General features: G+C 39.2%; 2 protein-coding genes across 8 annotated transcripts in view; both read right to left on the bottom strand.

The window, feature by feature from the left end:
* The window catches only part of XRN1 (5'-3' exoribonuclease 1), a 35750-nt gene extending 31400 nt beyond the window's left edge, over positions 1–4350 (bottom strand). For 6 of the 7 annotated variants that reach the window (XM_065640476.1, XM_065640474.1, XM_065640473.1 and 3 more), the window contains exons 1-2: positions 4216–4350; positions 1127–1359 (exon numbers count right to left, since the gene is read on the bottom strand). In XM_065640476.1, the coding sequence (XP_065496548.1) occupies positions 1127–1359; positions 4216–4290 (308 nt within the window). In that variant the 5' untranslated portion in view covers positions 4291–4350. Of the gene's footprint in view, positions 1–1126; positions 1360–1520; positions 1591–4215 lie in introns of those variants that run through there. The other variant, XM_065640475.1, reaches the window with a different exon arrangement.
* Positions 4351–5442: 1092 nt separating this feature from the next.
* Positions 5443–13319, bottom strand: part of ATR (ATR serine/threonine kinase) — a 42546-nt gene continuing 34669 nt past the window's right edge. Inside the window, exons 39-47 of the mRNA XM_065640224.1 lie at positions 12395–12529; positions 11616–11816; positions 11150–11293; positions 10242–10392; positions 9249–9405; positions 8964–9117; positions 7892–8043; positions 7534–7639; positions 5443–6123 (exon numbers count right to left, since the gene is read on the bottom strand). Of these exons, the coding sequence (XP_065496296.1) occupies positions 5950–6123; positions 7534–7639; positions 7892–8043; positions 8964–9117; positions 9249–9405; positions 10242–10392; positions 11150–11293; positions 11616–11816; positions 12395–12529 (1374 nt within the window). The 3' untranslated portion in view covers positions 5443–5949. The remainder of the gene's footprint in view (positions 6124–7533; positions 7640–7891; positions 8044–8963; positions 9118–9248; positions 9406–10241; positions 10393–11149; positions 11294–11615; positions 11817–12394; positions 12530–13319) is intronic.

A 13319-nucleotide genomic window follows, 5' to 3' on the forward strand; every position in this document is an offset into this window, starting at 1 on the left:
ATCTCATATAACTGGAAGGCTTAAAACTAGCTTGCTTTTTTTTTTTCCCCTAGCGATGATGATAATCTGTCATTACTCAGATACAGTTAATAGTTAGATTACCAAGATTATCATTCAATGGCTGATCACAATGAAAGCAAATTAATGTTGAAAAATGTTGAAGTAACAGGAACACTCAGGATCTAAACATCTGAAAATGCTATTTCGGAACAATAAAGGTAACATAGTTAAACACAGCAGCAAGTTTGGAATACCAACAGGGTAGGAGGGGCGAACTAACTTTTTTGTGGTCACTAGTAATGGAGAAACAAACAAATATCTTAAGCCTTTTCACCCAGACAAAGAGAAACCACCAATGTCTTAGATTTTTGTCCTTCGCTCAATTCTACTCCAATTTTCTATTTAGAACTCTTTCTTAATCTTTTCCTCTCATCCTCCTTTTTCTCTTAAAAATAAAAAAAAAACCACACCAAACCAAACCCCGGTAACTTGAAAATATTTTGTCTTATCCCTTTCCCCCAGTTTGTTTCTGCTGTATTTCACTCACCATGTATACCATCTGACCACTGGCTTTCTCTCCTTACAGCAGTCTTTAAAGAAGCTTCCGCATCCATCTCCCAAAACATGAAAATAATTCTTAGCACTTTGAAATCTACTTGCAGCTCTGTATTTGAGCTAGGATGCTAACTGGTATCAACAGGAAACCAGAGTTTCATTAGAAACTGCATTTCTTCTATGACTGTCAAAGACCGTTCCATTATAGTTTCCAAAAAGGCGTATCTAGAATTAGCATTCACAAATACTAAAGGCTCTCGCAGGTTATGAAGTCATTCGAGATACCTGTAAAAGCTCCGCTGCAGATTTATTTCACAGAAAATTTCATAGGAAAAAAGCTCCTCCCGCCTCCAAGTCCCACATACACAAAGAAAAATCTAAGTAACGAGCAAACTTTCCCTTTTGGAATCCTGATTTTACGTATTAATATTTTACACTCATTTAACTAAAAATTAAAGCTACTGTCAAAGACAGGACCACTCATATTTTCCTTTTCATTGCATACATTTAGGTAAATATTTTTTTAAAGTGTTTACTATCCTAAAGGCAGAGCAAGAACAAATATTCTCACCTAAAACGTCTCCCACGCTGCTGATTCATTTTTGCTCTTGGAGCTACTCCATCAACTGCCATGAAGAAAACCTTCCTTGGTTTAATAATACGAAACAGTACTTCCAAATAGTGAAAAATATCAGCAAAAATCTTATCTTCTGAGATTCTGAAGTGAACATCATCATCATTTGGATGTGAACACTGATGTATAATGCCATTCATGTCCAGGTACAAGTTGTCAAATTCTGGAATCTACAAAAGCCACAGTTAGTACCCATTGGTGACAGCTGAAGCAGTGCAATCACTGCCCCAGGAGCGGCTGAGAGTAACGACCCCTGGAAAGGAGCTGGGGTGGGAAGAGCTCCCTGGAACCCGCTGCACACCAACGGGCCAACCGCATCTTGACTGCTTACGGGTTTGTCTGTGCTTGCAATCCGCTATTATGATTTTCCCAGTGAAGTCAGCGGAACAGATACCTGTCCTATCCTGACTGTTTCTGGTATCTGAGGTCTTCTGTCCCCTGTGCTCAGCCAATCTTCTACATTGTATAAGGGAAAAGTAAATAAAGTTACGCTATTCGGGAAAAGATTTTTTTTTAATGTATATAACCCACTCATTTTACTGATTCAATCTGGTATAGCTGCACCATAAACAACAAAAAACTACAAAGCGGAGTACGCAGTTTCCAACAATATTTGAAAAGCAAAACCAGCTGAAGAGCTTTAGGGCTCTCCCCTGTTAAGGAGTTTCTGCCATGCCCACTGCACGCTGCCTCCTCAGCCACGCTAAGAGCCACCTGTGGGTCTAGAGAGTGGCAATTACCAGCAAAAGCAGTAGAATTATCAATAATAACATAAATTTCTTTCCCACACTTTCTAAACATGTTTTTTTCTGTCTAGTTCTCTGTCCTGATAACAGCCTTATCTGTAGCAGTCCAGCTCTCTTTTAAAGAAAAATCCCTCCCCTGAATGTACACAAGCAACATACAGAGCATAAGCACCGTCAAACAGATGAATCAAAGGGTCCGTTATCTACCTTCTTGTAACCAAAAACCACCAAACTTGCACGAGAGCAATTTGCAATAAACGAATCTATTCTTTAATCCACCAATAAGACTGCTCATAAAAACCCTCCTGTCACTGCAACTGGAAAAAGGCACTGCTACGTTTTCATGATTTTCTGCAGCATTGCTGCTGACAAATCTTCACATAATTTTCAAAGGCATGTTGTTGGACGTGTATTTATCATCCAGACACAAAAGAAACATAGCTCTGTTTCAGGAAGAGGAACAAGGAAGAGAAGAAACAAGGGGCAGGATCCAGAAGGATCTCCATTCACCTGCAATAACTAGTCTTCTGCTGTGCCTAATGATCTTCAGTACAGTTAAATTCAGTAACTAAACTGCTCTCAACATGCACAGACACCACATCATCCACACAGGCACCGTTTTCAGATAAGAAGAGAGTGAGGCATTGCACAGGCAGCATTCTAAAGAGATGAAAACTAAAGCTTTTATATGGAAGTAGCATATGTAAGGAAAACAGATGACCTTTTAAGAAGCACGGCTATAATATGATTTTAAAATAATGATGTTTTTTACATAGGAACTGCCTTTTATTCTGGGTAGTTTTTCCATAGTAGCAAACAACAATCCTATTCTAGATGCTGTATGTGTCAGTCTATATATTCAAGTGGTCTGGCAGAGAAAAGGAAGAATGGAGATATATGCTACTGCTGAAACTTAATATCACAGATAATAATCTAGACATTTTCCTTCTTCTTTTATACAGAATAAGTATTCCACCTAAGCCAAGAACATCATCTAATCTTTAGAAATACTAACTGGAGAACGACATTAGCATACTTAAGGCTGAGTTGTGCTTTTGGTTTCTCTTCAGAGCTCTAACAGCCTCTTTCAGAAAGCACCCCAGGTCCTACGCCCTGCTGCCATCCCCCCGGTCAGAACAGGCACAGGCTGACTGCCCAGCCTGCCACAGCTCACGCTTCTTCAACAGTTTAAAGCTGCCAGAAACCGCAGCGAGCAGCCCTGCCTTTTAACAGAAGAGCTGAAAAGCCAGCGTATGCTGCTGCTGCCTTGCCACACAGACAGTGTAAGACACGGTTGAGAAATCCAGCAAATCATAAGCAAAGACCTAAGCTTTGAAAATTACTTTGAAACTAGAAAAACAGGTCAAACGTTCAGGCTGGGAATTACTTGAGCAAGGCATCTTAGATATATTGATTGAGCAGCTATTTGACCTTTAAAAAAAAACGCTTAGGAAAAAAGTTTTAACACTCAAACACGCCTTCAGTCATCACCCAACTCAGAACATCCTCATTCAGACTATAAAACCACATCCACAATAGCAGTTGAAAACGATAATGAAAAGTTAAGAACTTGTGTCTAACAGGTCCCAAACATGATTTCTTTGTAAACAAGACTTTTTGCCTGACTGCTAAAAGCGTTATTTGCAGCTTTCCTTTTTCAGGCTTTAACATACTTCTCAGTTTTGCAACTAACGCACACTGTCCAACACACGCAACAACAAGGAAACGTAGCAGAGCTGTCAAACCTGCCCCTCGTCGTTCCTGTGCGCTGGCCGTCAGCAGCTGGAACTTTCCTGAACCCAGTAACCGGGAACTCCGACCCGCCGGTCCCCGGTGGGGGCGAAGGGCCGCCCGGTGCCGGGGAAGCTCCGCGGGCTTTGGGGGCACCGTGGCCGGGAAAACAAGCGAACGGAGCCGGAACCGCCACGGCTGAGGCGGCGCTCCGGGCCGGCACCGCCCGGGAGCAGCGCGGCACTCACGGCGGCCTCGGCTCGGGGACTGAGGCTTTCGGGGGGGGCTCCGAAAGCTTCTCCCGCTCCCCAGCGGCCGCACGCCGCCATCCCGCCACTTTGGTCCGCTTCGAGCCGCAGGTCCCGCCGAGGCGCAGCCGCCCGCCCTGGGCCGACCCGCGTCTCCGCCAGCGGGCCTCCGCTCCGGCTCGGCCCCACCAGCCCGGCCCGGAGAGGCCCGGCCCCGCGCCCCGCCGAGGGGCCGCTCAGGACCCCCCTGCTCCGCGGAGAACGGCCCCTGGCAGGCAGCGGCGCCTCGCTCCCGGCTCACCTGATGCTCCTTCAGCACCTGGCTGAGGCAGGGGTACCTCTCCGAGATCCACCGGTAGAACTTGGGGACCCCCATGGCCACCGCTCCCCGGCGCCCTCGCCGCCCCGCCGGACCCAAACAACCCCGCGCCGCGCTCCGCCCTCCTTCCGGCGCGCAGCGCTGACAGCCGCGCCGACCACAGAGAGCGGCGGACAGAGCGGCGCTGCCGGCGCGGGGCGGGGCGGGGCTGGCTCCTCCGGCAGCGGCGGAACCGCCGGCCCGGCCGCGTCCGGCCCAGCAGCGCCCGGGCGGCCGCCGGTGACGATTAAACCGTGAGGTGTCGCTTCTCGCCCTCCCCCCTGCCGGCTCCCACGGGAGCTCCCGGGACGCGGCCTGGAATGCGGAGCTGCCGCAGCGGGGCCTGGTGCCGCAGGTCGCGGTGCGGAACTCTGATGGAACAATAAAGCCCGTGAAAGCTCACGTAACCCCGGTACTGCCACACACTGCAAAGATCATGGCAGAATCTAAAGATCTTACTTGGAAAAATATTCAGGTTTATGAGACAGTGACAGCGCTTTTGGAAGATTATCCACTAGTTCCGCAGAGAAACAAAACCACTATAAACAACTGTAAATTCAATATTTAAATTTACTCTCCAGTGTCCACAGTTCAGCTGAACTAACACTTGAGTCTCATGACATGACATTACTGTGATCGAAAACTCATGGCATTGCCCCTCAGAATCACAGAAACAAAAATACTGTACAAAAATTCCAATTATATCCCATTGTAGGGTGAAAGGGTATAATTTTCCCCATGTCCCCCCTCATTTCCCTACCCTTTGAATGCTTAGGGAGGCATTACTCTAAGTTAGTATATGCCTTCTGGACATATTTACTCTACTCTTGTCCATGTCAAAACACTTTTCCTGAAATGGAGCCTGAAAAACACTCACTGTAGCCACAGGTTTACAAGAGAGGAAGGAGGGAGCCTGTCCAGAACCTTTTTTAAAATGTGTGTCAAAGTCACTGACACAATTCCCTGCCTGCGGCACGGGTCACAGCCGCACTGCCAGGGTCCCCTAACTGGCCACGCTGTGTCATTTCCTTCAGAAGGGTGTCAGCACAGCAGGAAACAGTTTCAGAACGTTTTAACACTTCACCAGTTTCTGCATGGTGAGATTTAAGATCCCAAATGCTTTTCTAAACATAACCAAGCCATGTGGAAGAAAGTCAAAGGAAACCAAAATTCGAGATCTACTACTGAAAAGAAATATTAATTATTTTTAGAAAGCCCTTCTGAACTATGAGTAGCAAAAGTTGAAAGAACCACTTTACATCATATCAGTATAAAACTTCAATGTCAGATTTTCTAATCTACAAGTAGACTGAGTGAGAAAAATCTTTACAAAAATATACAGTACCTTACAGAGTGCATTCTTTCAAAAGTTTTTCATATATGTCTATAAGGAACTTGCAGAAACTTGCACAGTCTAATTTTTAAGTAGTTCCTATGTACTGCCTTCTATATGTATACAAAATATAAGTCATAACACCTTACACGTCTGCAAGTGTATTCATAGCATACTTGCAAGTAAATTGTACATTTTACATAGACTTTGGGTTGATGATAAGGCTGTTCTGATGCTTACAATCACAAATCAACAGAAGTAACCAGTTATCACTGATTAATCCCTTCTCAAGAATACTATAGCTACATCACTTGTGAATGGTATCGTTCCAAAGTGAACAAATTTCACATATACGGAGCCCAGCCCATATACATCTGGCAGAGCAGGTTGTCGTCACTTGCTTCTTGAATGAGGTAATGAACGTGCCCTTCAATAGATAAGGGTAAGCCTTTTATTCTGTTTCTAGTCTTAATGACACCTTGCAGCCGTTGCTCTATATCAAGGACGTGGGTTTTGGCCTAGTAACAAAAAATGGAGGAAAAAAAAAAATTGTGTTACTATCCATGAACTTCCACTTCTTAAAATGAGAAAGTATTTATTAGCACATGTTTGACATCTATATGCTAGTTTAAAACAAAACCCAAATGTCTACACCACTTACTTTGAAAACAAAGGATACTCACTTTTAAAAATAATTCTTTAAAGTGGACAGATTATTGGTCAAGTTATAACTTTTGCTTTACATTTTTACAGATAAAATTTTTGGAGAAGAGTGAAAAAGCTATCCAAATATATTTGAAAACATTAAAATGCTTTATATTTCATACAATCGCTTTCAAATAAATGCAATTTTTTCCCAGCCTTTTTCTTGGAATTCTGGGTAAAATTAAAGAATGTACCTAGTCTGTAAATTTTAGACCGAAATTATGAGCAACTGAAAATGAAGAAGTCTAATAACAGGTTATGCTGAGCAACTCAAAAAGAGAATAGCTAGTTCATACCAATTACACTCAGACATTTTCTTTGAAAGCTCAAGCATAACATTGGCACCTATCCAGAAAAAACAGTTAACATCTACAGCTCTCCGGGTGGTCCTGTAACTAAAAGAAAGGTTATGTAGGCACAGCGTGGTTAGTAATTGTTTGAAGACCAGGAGATTCTCTGTGCTCAAACAGCTCAGCCACATTCTTTGTTAAAATACAGCTACAGTACTGTAGTTTGCCCTTATCCCCAACTGCTGTGTTTATCACTGCCTTGTTAAGTTTCATCTGCTATTACACATAATTATTAAGAGAGAAATCAGAATTTTTGCGAAGAGGAAAGAGCATAAATACTACATTTTGTGCAAGCTGTATTCTAGATGAACAATCAAGTATTTATCAGCAGCTACAAAAGAAACAGTACATATGAAATCCTTTTTAACCAATTTTAAACAAATTTTTTAAAATTTAACCAAATTTTTAAACCAAATTTTAACCAAGTATTCCTTGACATGTAACAAGGCACACATTTATTCAGTAATAAATATCCACTCATGAAAAGCACAAAAATATGCATGGAAAGGACTCCAGATGTTACCATCACTGTAAGTCTGGAGCACTGTGCAACAGTCAGAGTGAGGGGAAGCAGGAGCTTCCTCTCTCCTACTGACTGCTTCTGTTGATCTTGTCCTTCATTTAATAGCACTACTAAGAGAGTATCAGGCTCTGTTTTGTTTGGTTCTTTAGTAGATAAATTATATTTTCTATCAATAAAAATAGTCTCTTTATGGATAAAAATTATGAACACAAATAATCAAGAAGAAACAACCAGAGGAATATTTAAATGAAACAAAAAACCAAGAAAGTTAAGGTTTCAATCAGAAAATACAGAACTTGCAACCAGAATGGACACTTGAATATCTTATGCTATGCTTGTTTTCAACTAACCTTTTCATTGACAACTTCTCCAGTTTCGTTCACCTGTGCTTTTGTATTCCCTTTAACAGGCTTACTCCATTCCACAAGAGGATCATGGAGAAAAGTCTTTAAGACACTAAATAAATTAAAAATAAAAAAAAGGGTAAGATACATATATTATATGTAATTTTCAAACCAAGAACACTGACAGGAGTCTAAAGTTAGCACTGAATATTTATATTGTTTTATATTTAGCTGCATGTCATGGTAAGACTGAGCTGCATGACAGGCATGTGCTGGAACTGGTGTATTCGTCAGCAGTTACTGTTTCAGATGTTTACACTACAGAGAACCTTTCCAGAGTTTGTAGCAAAACTAGTTGCAGTACCTCATTAGGGGCTCCCTTTGGTCTCGCATGAGTCTCATTGTGACTTCACAAGCTCTTCGGAAGAGGCCTTCTGTTCCCATTGGACCCATTCCATTAACCATGTTGTGAGTGAGACGAAAAGGAACAATTTCTGGAACTTCAAAAGTTTCTCCCTTTATATTAAAAAAGAAGAGTATAGCTTAAGCATTTTAAGCATTATTAAGGGGTAACATTTGCATTATTTTTAGGTTTTTTCACCATCTTTGTCAGTGGCAGTTTTCTAGCTGATAAGAGATGTTTGCTCACATCACAGTCCTTCTCAGCTGGTAAAGAGAAATTACAGTGAATAAAGGATACCAACATCCAAATAACCTTTTTCCCTGTTTTACTACACTAATACAGGGTATAAAACTTTGTACTAAATATATATAGCTGCTCTGTAGTCTCACACAAAAGGCTAACTAATATGCAAGTTACCTTAAAAACTTTTTTATTTTTAAAATAAGGGTTATGCAGGGCAATTTAGGCTTACTAAAAAGAAAGCGGGAGAAATAAACTACCAATATCTTTGCCTCACTTATCTGAATTAAAGAGAGCACGTTTCACACCAAAAGCATCTTTCAACAGAAACACCAAAACTCAAAATCCCACTCTGGCCACAATTTCTGCTGTTCATTTTTACAGAACCACTGGATTTTTTTGTGCTGAATTTGTGTAAAAAACCAAATAAACTCTTCACAGCAGAACTCCAAATGCAGTAACTGCAGCTTTGTTTGGAGGGTGGCAGTGGAGAGAGAAGAGTCACAAAATACAAACACACAAAAATTTGGGCTATTTTTCAGTGTATCCAAATGAGCTCATCTGATACTGGCTAAATCAAAAAGCTCGCTTTCATTGCTGCAGCGTACAGAACAATCACGTGCTCTTTACATACCCTAGTCCGTTTGTTTGATATAAATAAGAAGCAAAGTGAGAGACAGAACAGTAGATATGTTAAAGTAAAAAGTGGGGAAAACACCACAAGACGACAACAGAAATTTATAACTTACAGGCACATAAAACAAAGAGCAAGTTCAGGAGTGGCACTTCTCACCTTATTGAAAAGGCAGTTGAAATCCACATGCACACATTCACCAGTCAGAGAATCAAACAGGATGTTCTCACCATGACGGTCTCCTAGACCGAGTATGTAACCAACCATGGACATAACTGCCACAGAGCGACAATAGGCTGACCTACTGTTGTACCTGCGGAAATAAGAATCAGATATGTCGAAGTCACTTCCTTGGGTTATCTGTCTTTTTTCAGTAGTATCATTAATGTTTAGTGAAATACACCAAGGAGATATTCCTGAGCTAGCCCAACCCCAGCCACTCACCAGGAAGTAGGATCAGGAAACGTTCTAAGGAACCATTCATGAAAGAGAGGAGGGTGACGAGGCAGAAGGACTTCTTTGAACATTTTCAGCTTTTCAGACAAAGGTGCTGACTTTGGAAGCATATGCTGACGCAATTCTTTTCCAGTCATATAGATACCTGTAATAGACTCCTCAATTAGGCTAGGAAAAAAACCCCAAATATAAAGCCTTATACATACTATTACAGTGTTGTATTTTAGAGAAGACAACCACCTGCATAAAGTTGAAATAAATGAACGAATGGAAAATAACCCATAGAACATGGTGGTGGTCGTGGGTTACTGGAAGGTAAATAACAAATCATAATGTTAACTGAAAGAGAAACAAAAAACCCCACCCTCACAGAGCCATGCATTATATTCAGCTGAGATGTTTGGAGTCCCAGACTCCCAGATGTCTGCATACATCCAGATAAAGTGTGAAATTTCCTCCCAAAATGTTATTGCACTGACCAGGAAGTTGCTTTGTTAACAAGAAATTCAAAAGCAATCCTATCTTTTCCCTGGAAAGTTGCTGTACCCTCAACCTTGATTCAATTATAAATTATCTTAATCATCTCACACAAATGTAACAGAAATGAAAAAACAACAGATCAGATCTTTCTATTATTCAGTGCTGCACATACATTCCCATGCTGTTGCACTGCTGCTGAAATTATTTACATCATTGTATAAAAGAATGCATTAAGAGGATTGTGTTATCAGTTCTCGTAAGGAACTTGTTTATTGCAAACACCAATTGTCTTTCATTTAAAAGTCTACCACACATATAAATAATTATATATTACGGATATATAATTATATATCGCATATAATTATATATTGCAGATAGTTAAAAATACAAGTGATTGCATCTTCCTAGAATTTAGTCTTTGCTGTTTGTCTCATTTAATAATAAAGATACAACGCCTTTAAAAAAAATAAAATACGACTATAGTCTAATATATTTCTTTACCTTTCTCCTTGTAAAGTTTTATCAGGATATTTCTTAAACCAGCAGTATTGTTCACCCATTCAATTATGCCACATTCGTCATTTAATGGAATAACTGCATAGGTTCGAATATGGAGTTCTCGCCTACGTGACTCCGCATCTTTTCTTAAGCACTATTCACAAAAGAATAACAAGATTAACAGAAAACATAGATATGATCAAAATGTATCAATAACATTAACCATTATATCTATTTTCCAATCACAAGATTTGAAGTTCTAAATTTTAAGCTTTGCTGTCTGCAGTAGGTCAAATGCAAGCAAAATGCTCATCTGTTCTCCAAGGTAAATTTAAAAAGATAATTTTGCAATAAAATTGTCAAACTCCATAACTTGTACCTGGCTTAAATCCCTTAAAAGCAGTATTTGAAATAAGTGTTTTAATGTTTCAGAGATGCTATCATTTGCTTTAACCTCATGGAAGACATAGTACCTTAACCTTAACCATATTGCCAAGTAGTAAAACATAACTAAAATACTTAGTATGGCAACACTTTTATTATGAAAACATGAATTTACCTATTTCTCATAAAAATATAAGAAAATACTGAATAAGAAATATGAAGCATGACAGCAGAAAGTTTGCAGTTATTTATTTACTGTAAATAATCTTTCCTGCATATTTTTGCTGGAATAAGCGATTGTTTTGGCAAAATGTTCTATTTTATTGTTGTTTTCACAAGTCTGTAAGAAGTTACATATTATCAATTGCTATTGATTTCTGCTGAAATAAGATATATCGCAACAGTTTACTTTTTTCCAGTAAGCTTTATCTCAAGGTAAGGGTGTGGGGGGGTTTTTTTTGTTAGACAGTTCAGCATTTTGCTCTTGTCAATAAATAAAATGCATCTGATTGTCTAACTCATCAAACCTTATTAATAAGGGAGTTGAATTCCATGAGCCGACAGTCTTTCCTTAGATCATCTTTTGGCTTACACATCATAATGTAAGATTTCCCATCTGAACCTTTCAAGGTGATCTTTTTTGGCTTTTGAAGTGAGGCAAGAATTTCCACCTAAGGAAAAAAAATAATTCTTTATTAACACTTGTATCATATCATACAAATTTAAGTGTCTTACTGTAAAAAAAACCCACAACATTGCAACCAATCACATTAGCACTTCCCCGGTGCTACAACATATTAACCTCAGGCCAAAACTTTATCTAAGTACCAAGAGACCACACATCTGTCTCAGGTTGTTATGACAGAAGCCACTCAGTTTCCATGAAAGTAATTATGAAGTTTCCTACTCACTCCATTCCTAGGGAATCAAGACACATTTGCAGCTACATCTGTTGACATGAACTTTAAAATGAGGTGACAACTAGAGGCTCACCGTATCGTCAAAGCCTGCAATGTAGGCCCAGCATCCAGGGAAAGGGTCATGGTTGGTGTGTGTTCCCGGAACTGAAGGAAGAGTTGGTATCATTACAGATTGTAAGGGAATGAGAATTTCACTAAAAGTTTGCTCTTCCACTAATCTCTTAAGTGTTTTGAAATGAATATTCATGCTTAATGTTAAGTTGTTTCCATCAACCTTGAAAAAAAAAATTGTTCAAAAGTTAGCAATATTACTGCTATTTCACATTAACTAATAAATATAACAGAATCATAAATGCTTATAGTAATAAGAAAAATGGCAATTTATATTTCAAATTAAATGGGAGTGGCCACAAGTAAATACATCTGGCCTTTATGGCACATGTATTTTTCACTCTGAATGTAAATACAGAATAATGAAATAATTTGTTTCATTTTACCTTTATTATAAAGTTAATTTGTTCATGAAACACAACCAGCCTGTTCTTATAATAAAACTCTGTGAAAGTTACTGCGCAAGAACCACACATGAAAGCACAAACCAATGGAAAGCCCGTACACTGTGAAGAGTACCACTATGTACTGAAATATTTTGCAATGTGCTCAATTTAGAGATATTTTCTACTTTTTTGGATTATTTTTGTTAAGAAAAAAAATAATTTATGAGCTAATGTAGTTTCTTTTAAATTGCAGTAACGTAATGAATTGGCTAATAAAAGCTACCAGAAGCAGCTTTCGTATAACATTTTTGAATAATCCTATTAGGTGCATTAATTTGTTTATTCTTGTAAGTACCGGTTTGTTGCATAGTTCCAACAGCTTATCTGTAAGGCGTGTTGCATCTCCAATAAATTTTCCTAGAGATTCCTCCATGTGAATAGCTTTGTTCAGAATTTCCTTACATCTATTGACACGCATAGGGTAAGAGGACTGAAAAAAACAAAAGGAAAGTTAAAATTTATTAAACAAGTCTAATCAATTCAAGAATCTTAAGAAAAAAATGCAACAAACACAGTAATGGCTATATTGTTTTCTCTACTTATTGCTTGTCATATATAATATCTGGACAAGCATGTTCTCCAACTGAAATCTGGTACCTGAACAAGTACTAAAGTGGTACGGTTGGGGTGTTCGTATGTGTGTGGGAGGTTACTTTCTGAAATCTTTCTTGGGAGTCCCATAACATAAATGCCAATATTCAAGAATATGCCAGTGTATCCTGAATGTTATTTCACCAGCCTTAAAGAAATAGCATGCACCATGCTTTCCAGTTTGCTTTGGAATGACCTTACTACCAGGTAAGTATTAGGACAAAGTGGTATTATCCCTCTCATTTTAATCAAGGCACAGAGCTGATTCTCTGATTATAAAACTGGAAGTACTATTACAATTACTAAACCAAACAAAATCTGTTTTCCACCACTACCTAATTCATCAGCTATTTGTTATACAAAACTTCCTTTCCTAATACATCATACAAGTCAGGATATGTGTTAGCATTCCAATTTGGTACATTTAAACTGTAAAATCTGAACTTTAGACTGCAATAAAATATTTTGCAGTGATGGCATTGATAACCTGTTCCACAGTACCGTATCATAGCAAATGAAACTCTCAATTCCTTCTTATCACCTTAAAGTAAAATAGCTTATGTTCACATTTATCTCTGATGAAAACAGTTTTACAAATCTAATAAAGATGTAGCTATACGTGATAAGGT

Source organism: Caloenas nicobarica, chromosome 8 (genome assembly GCF_036013445.1).
Source record: "Caloenas nicobarica isolate bCalNic1 chromosome 8, bCalNic1.hap1, whole genome shotgun sequence".
NCBI classification, from domain to species: domain Eukaryota; kingdom Metazoa; phylum Chordata; class Aves; order Columbiformes; family Columbidae; genus Caloenas; species Caloenas nicobarica.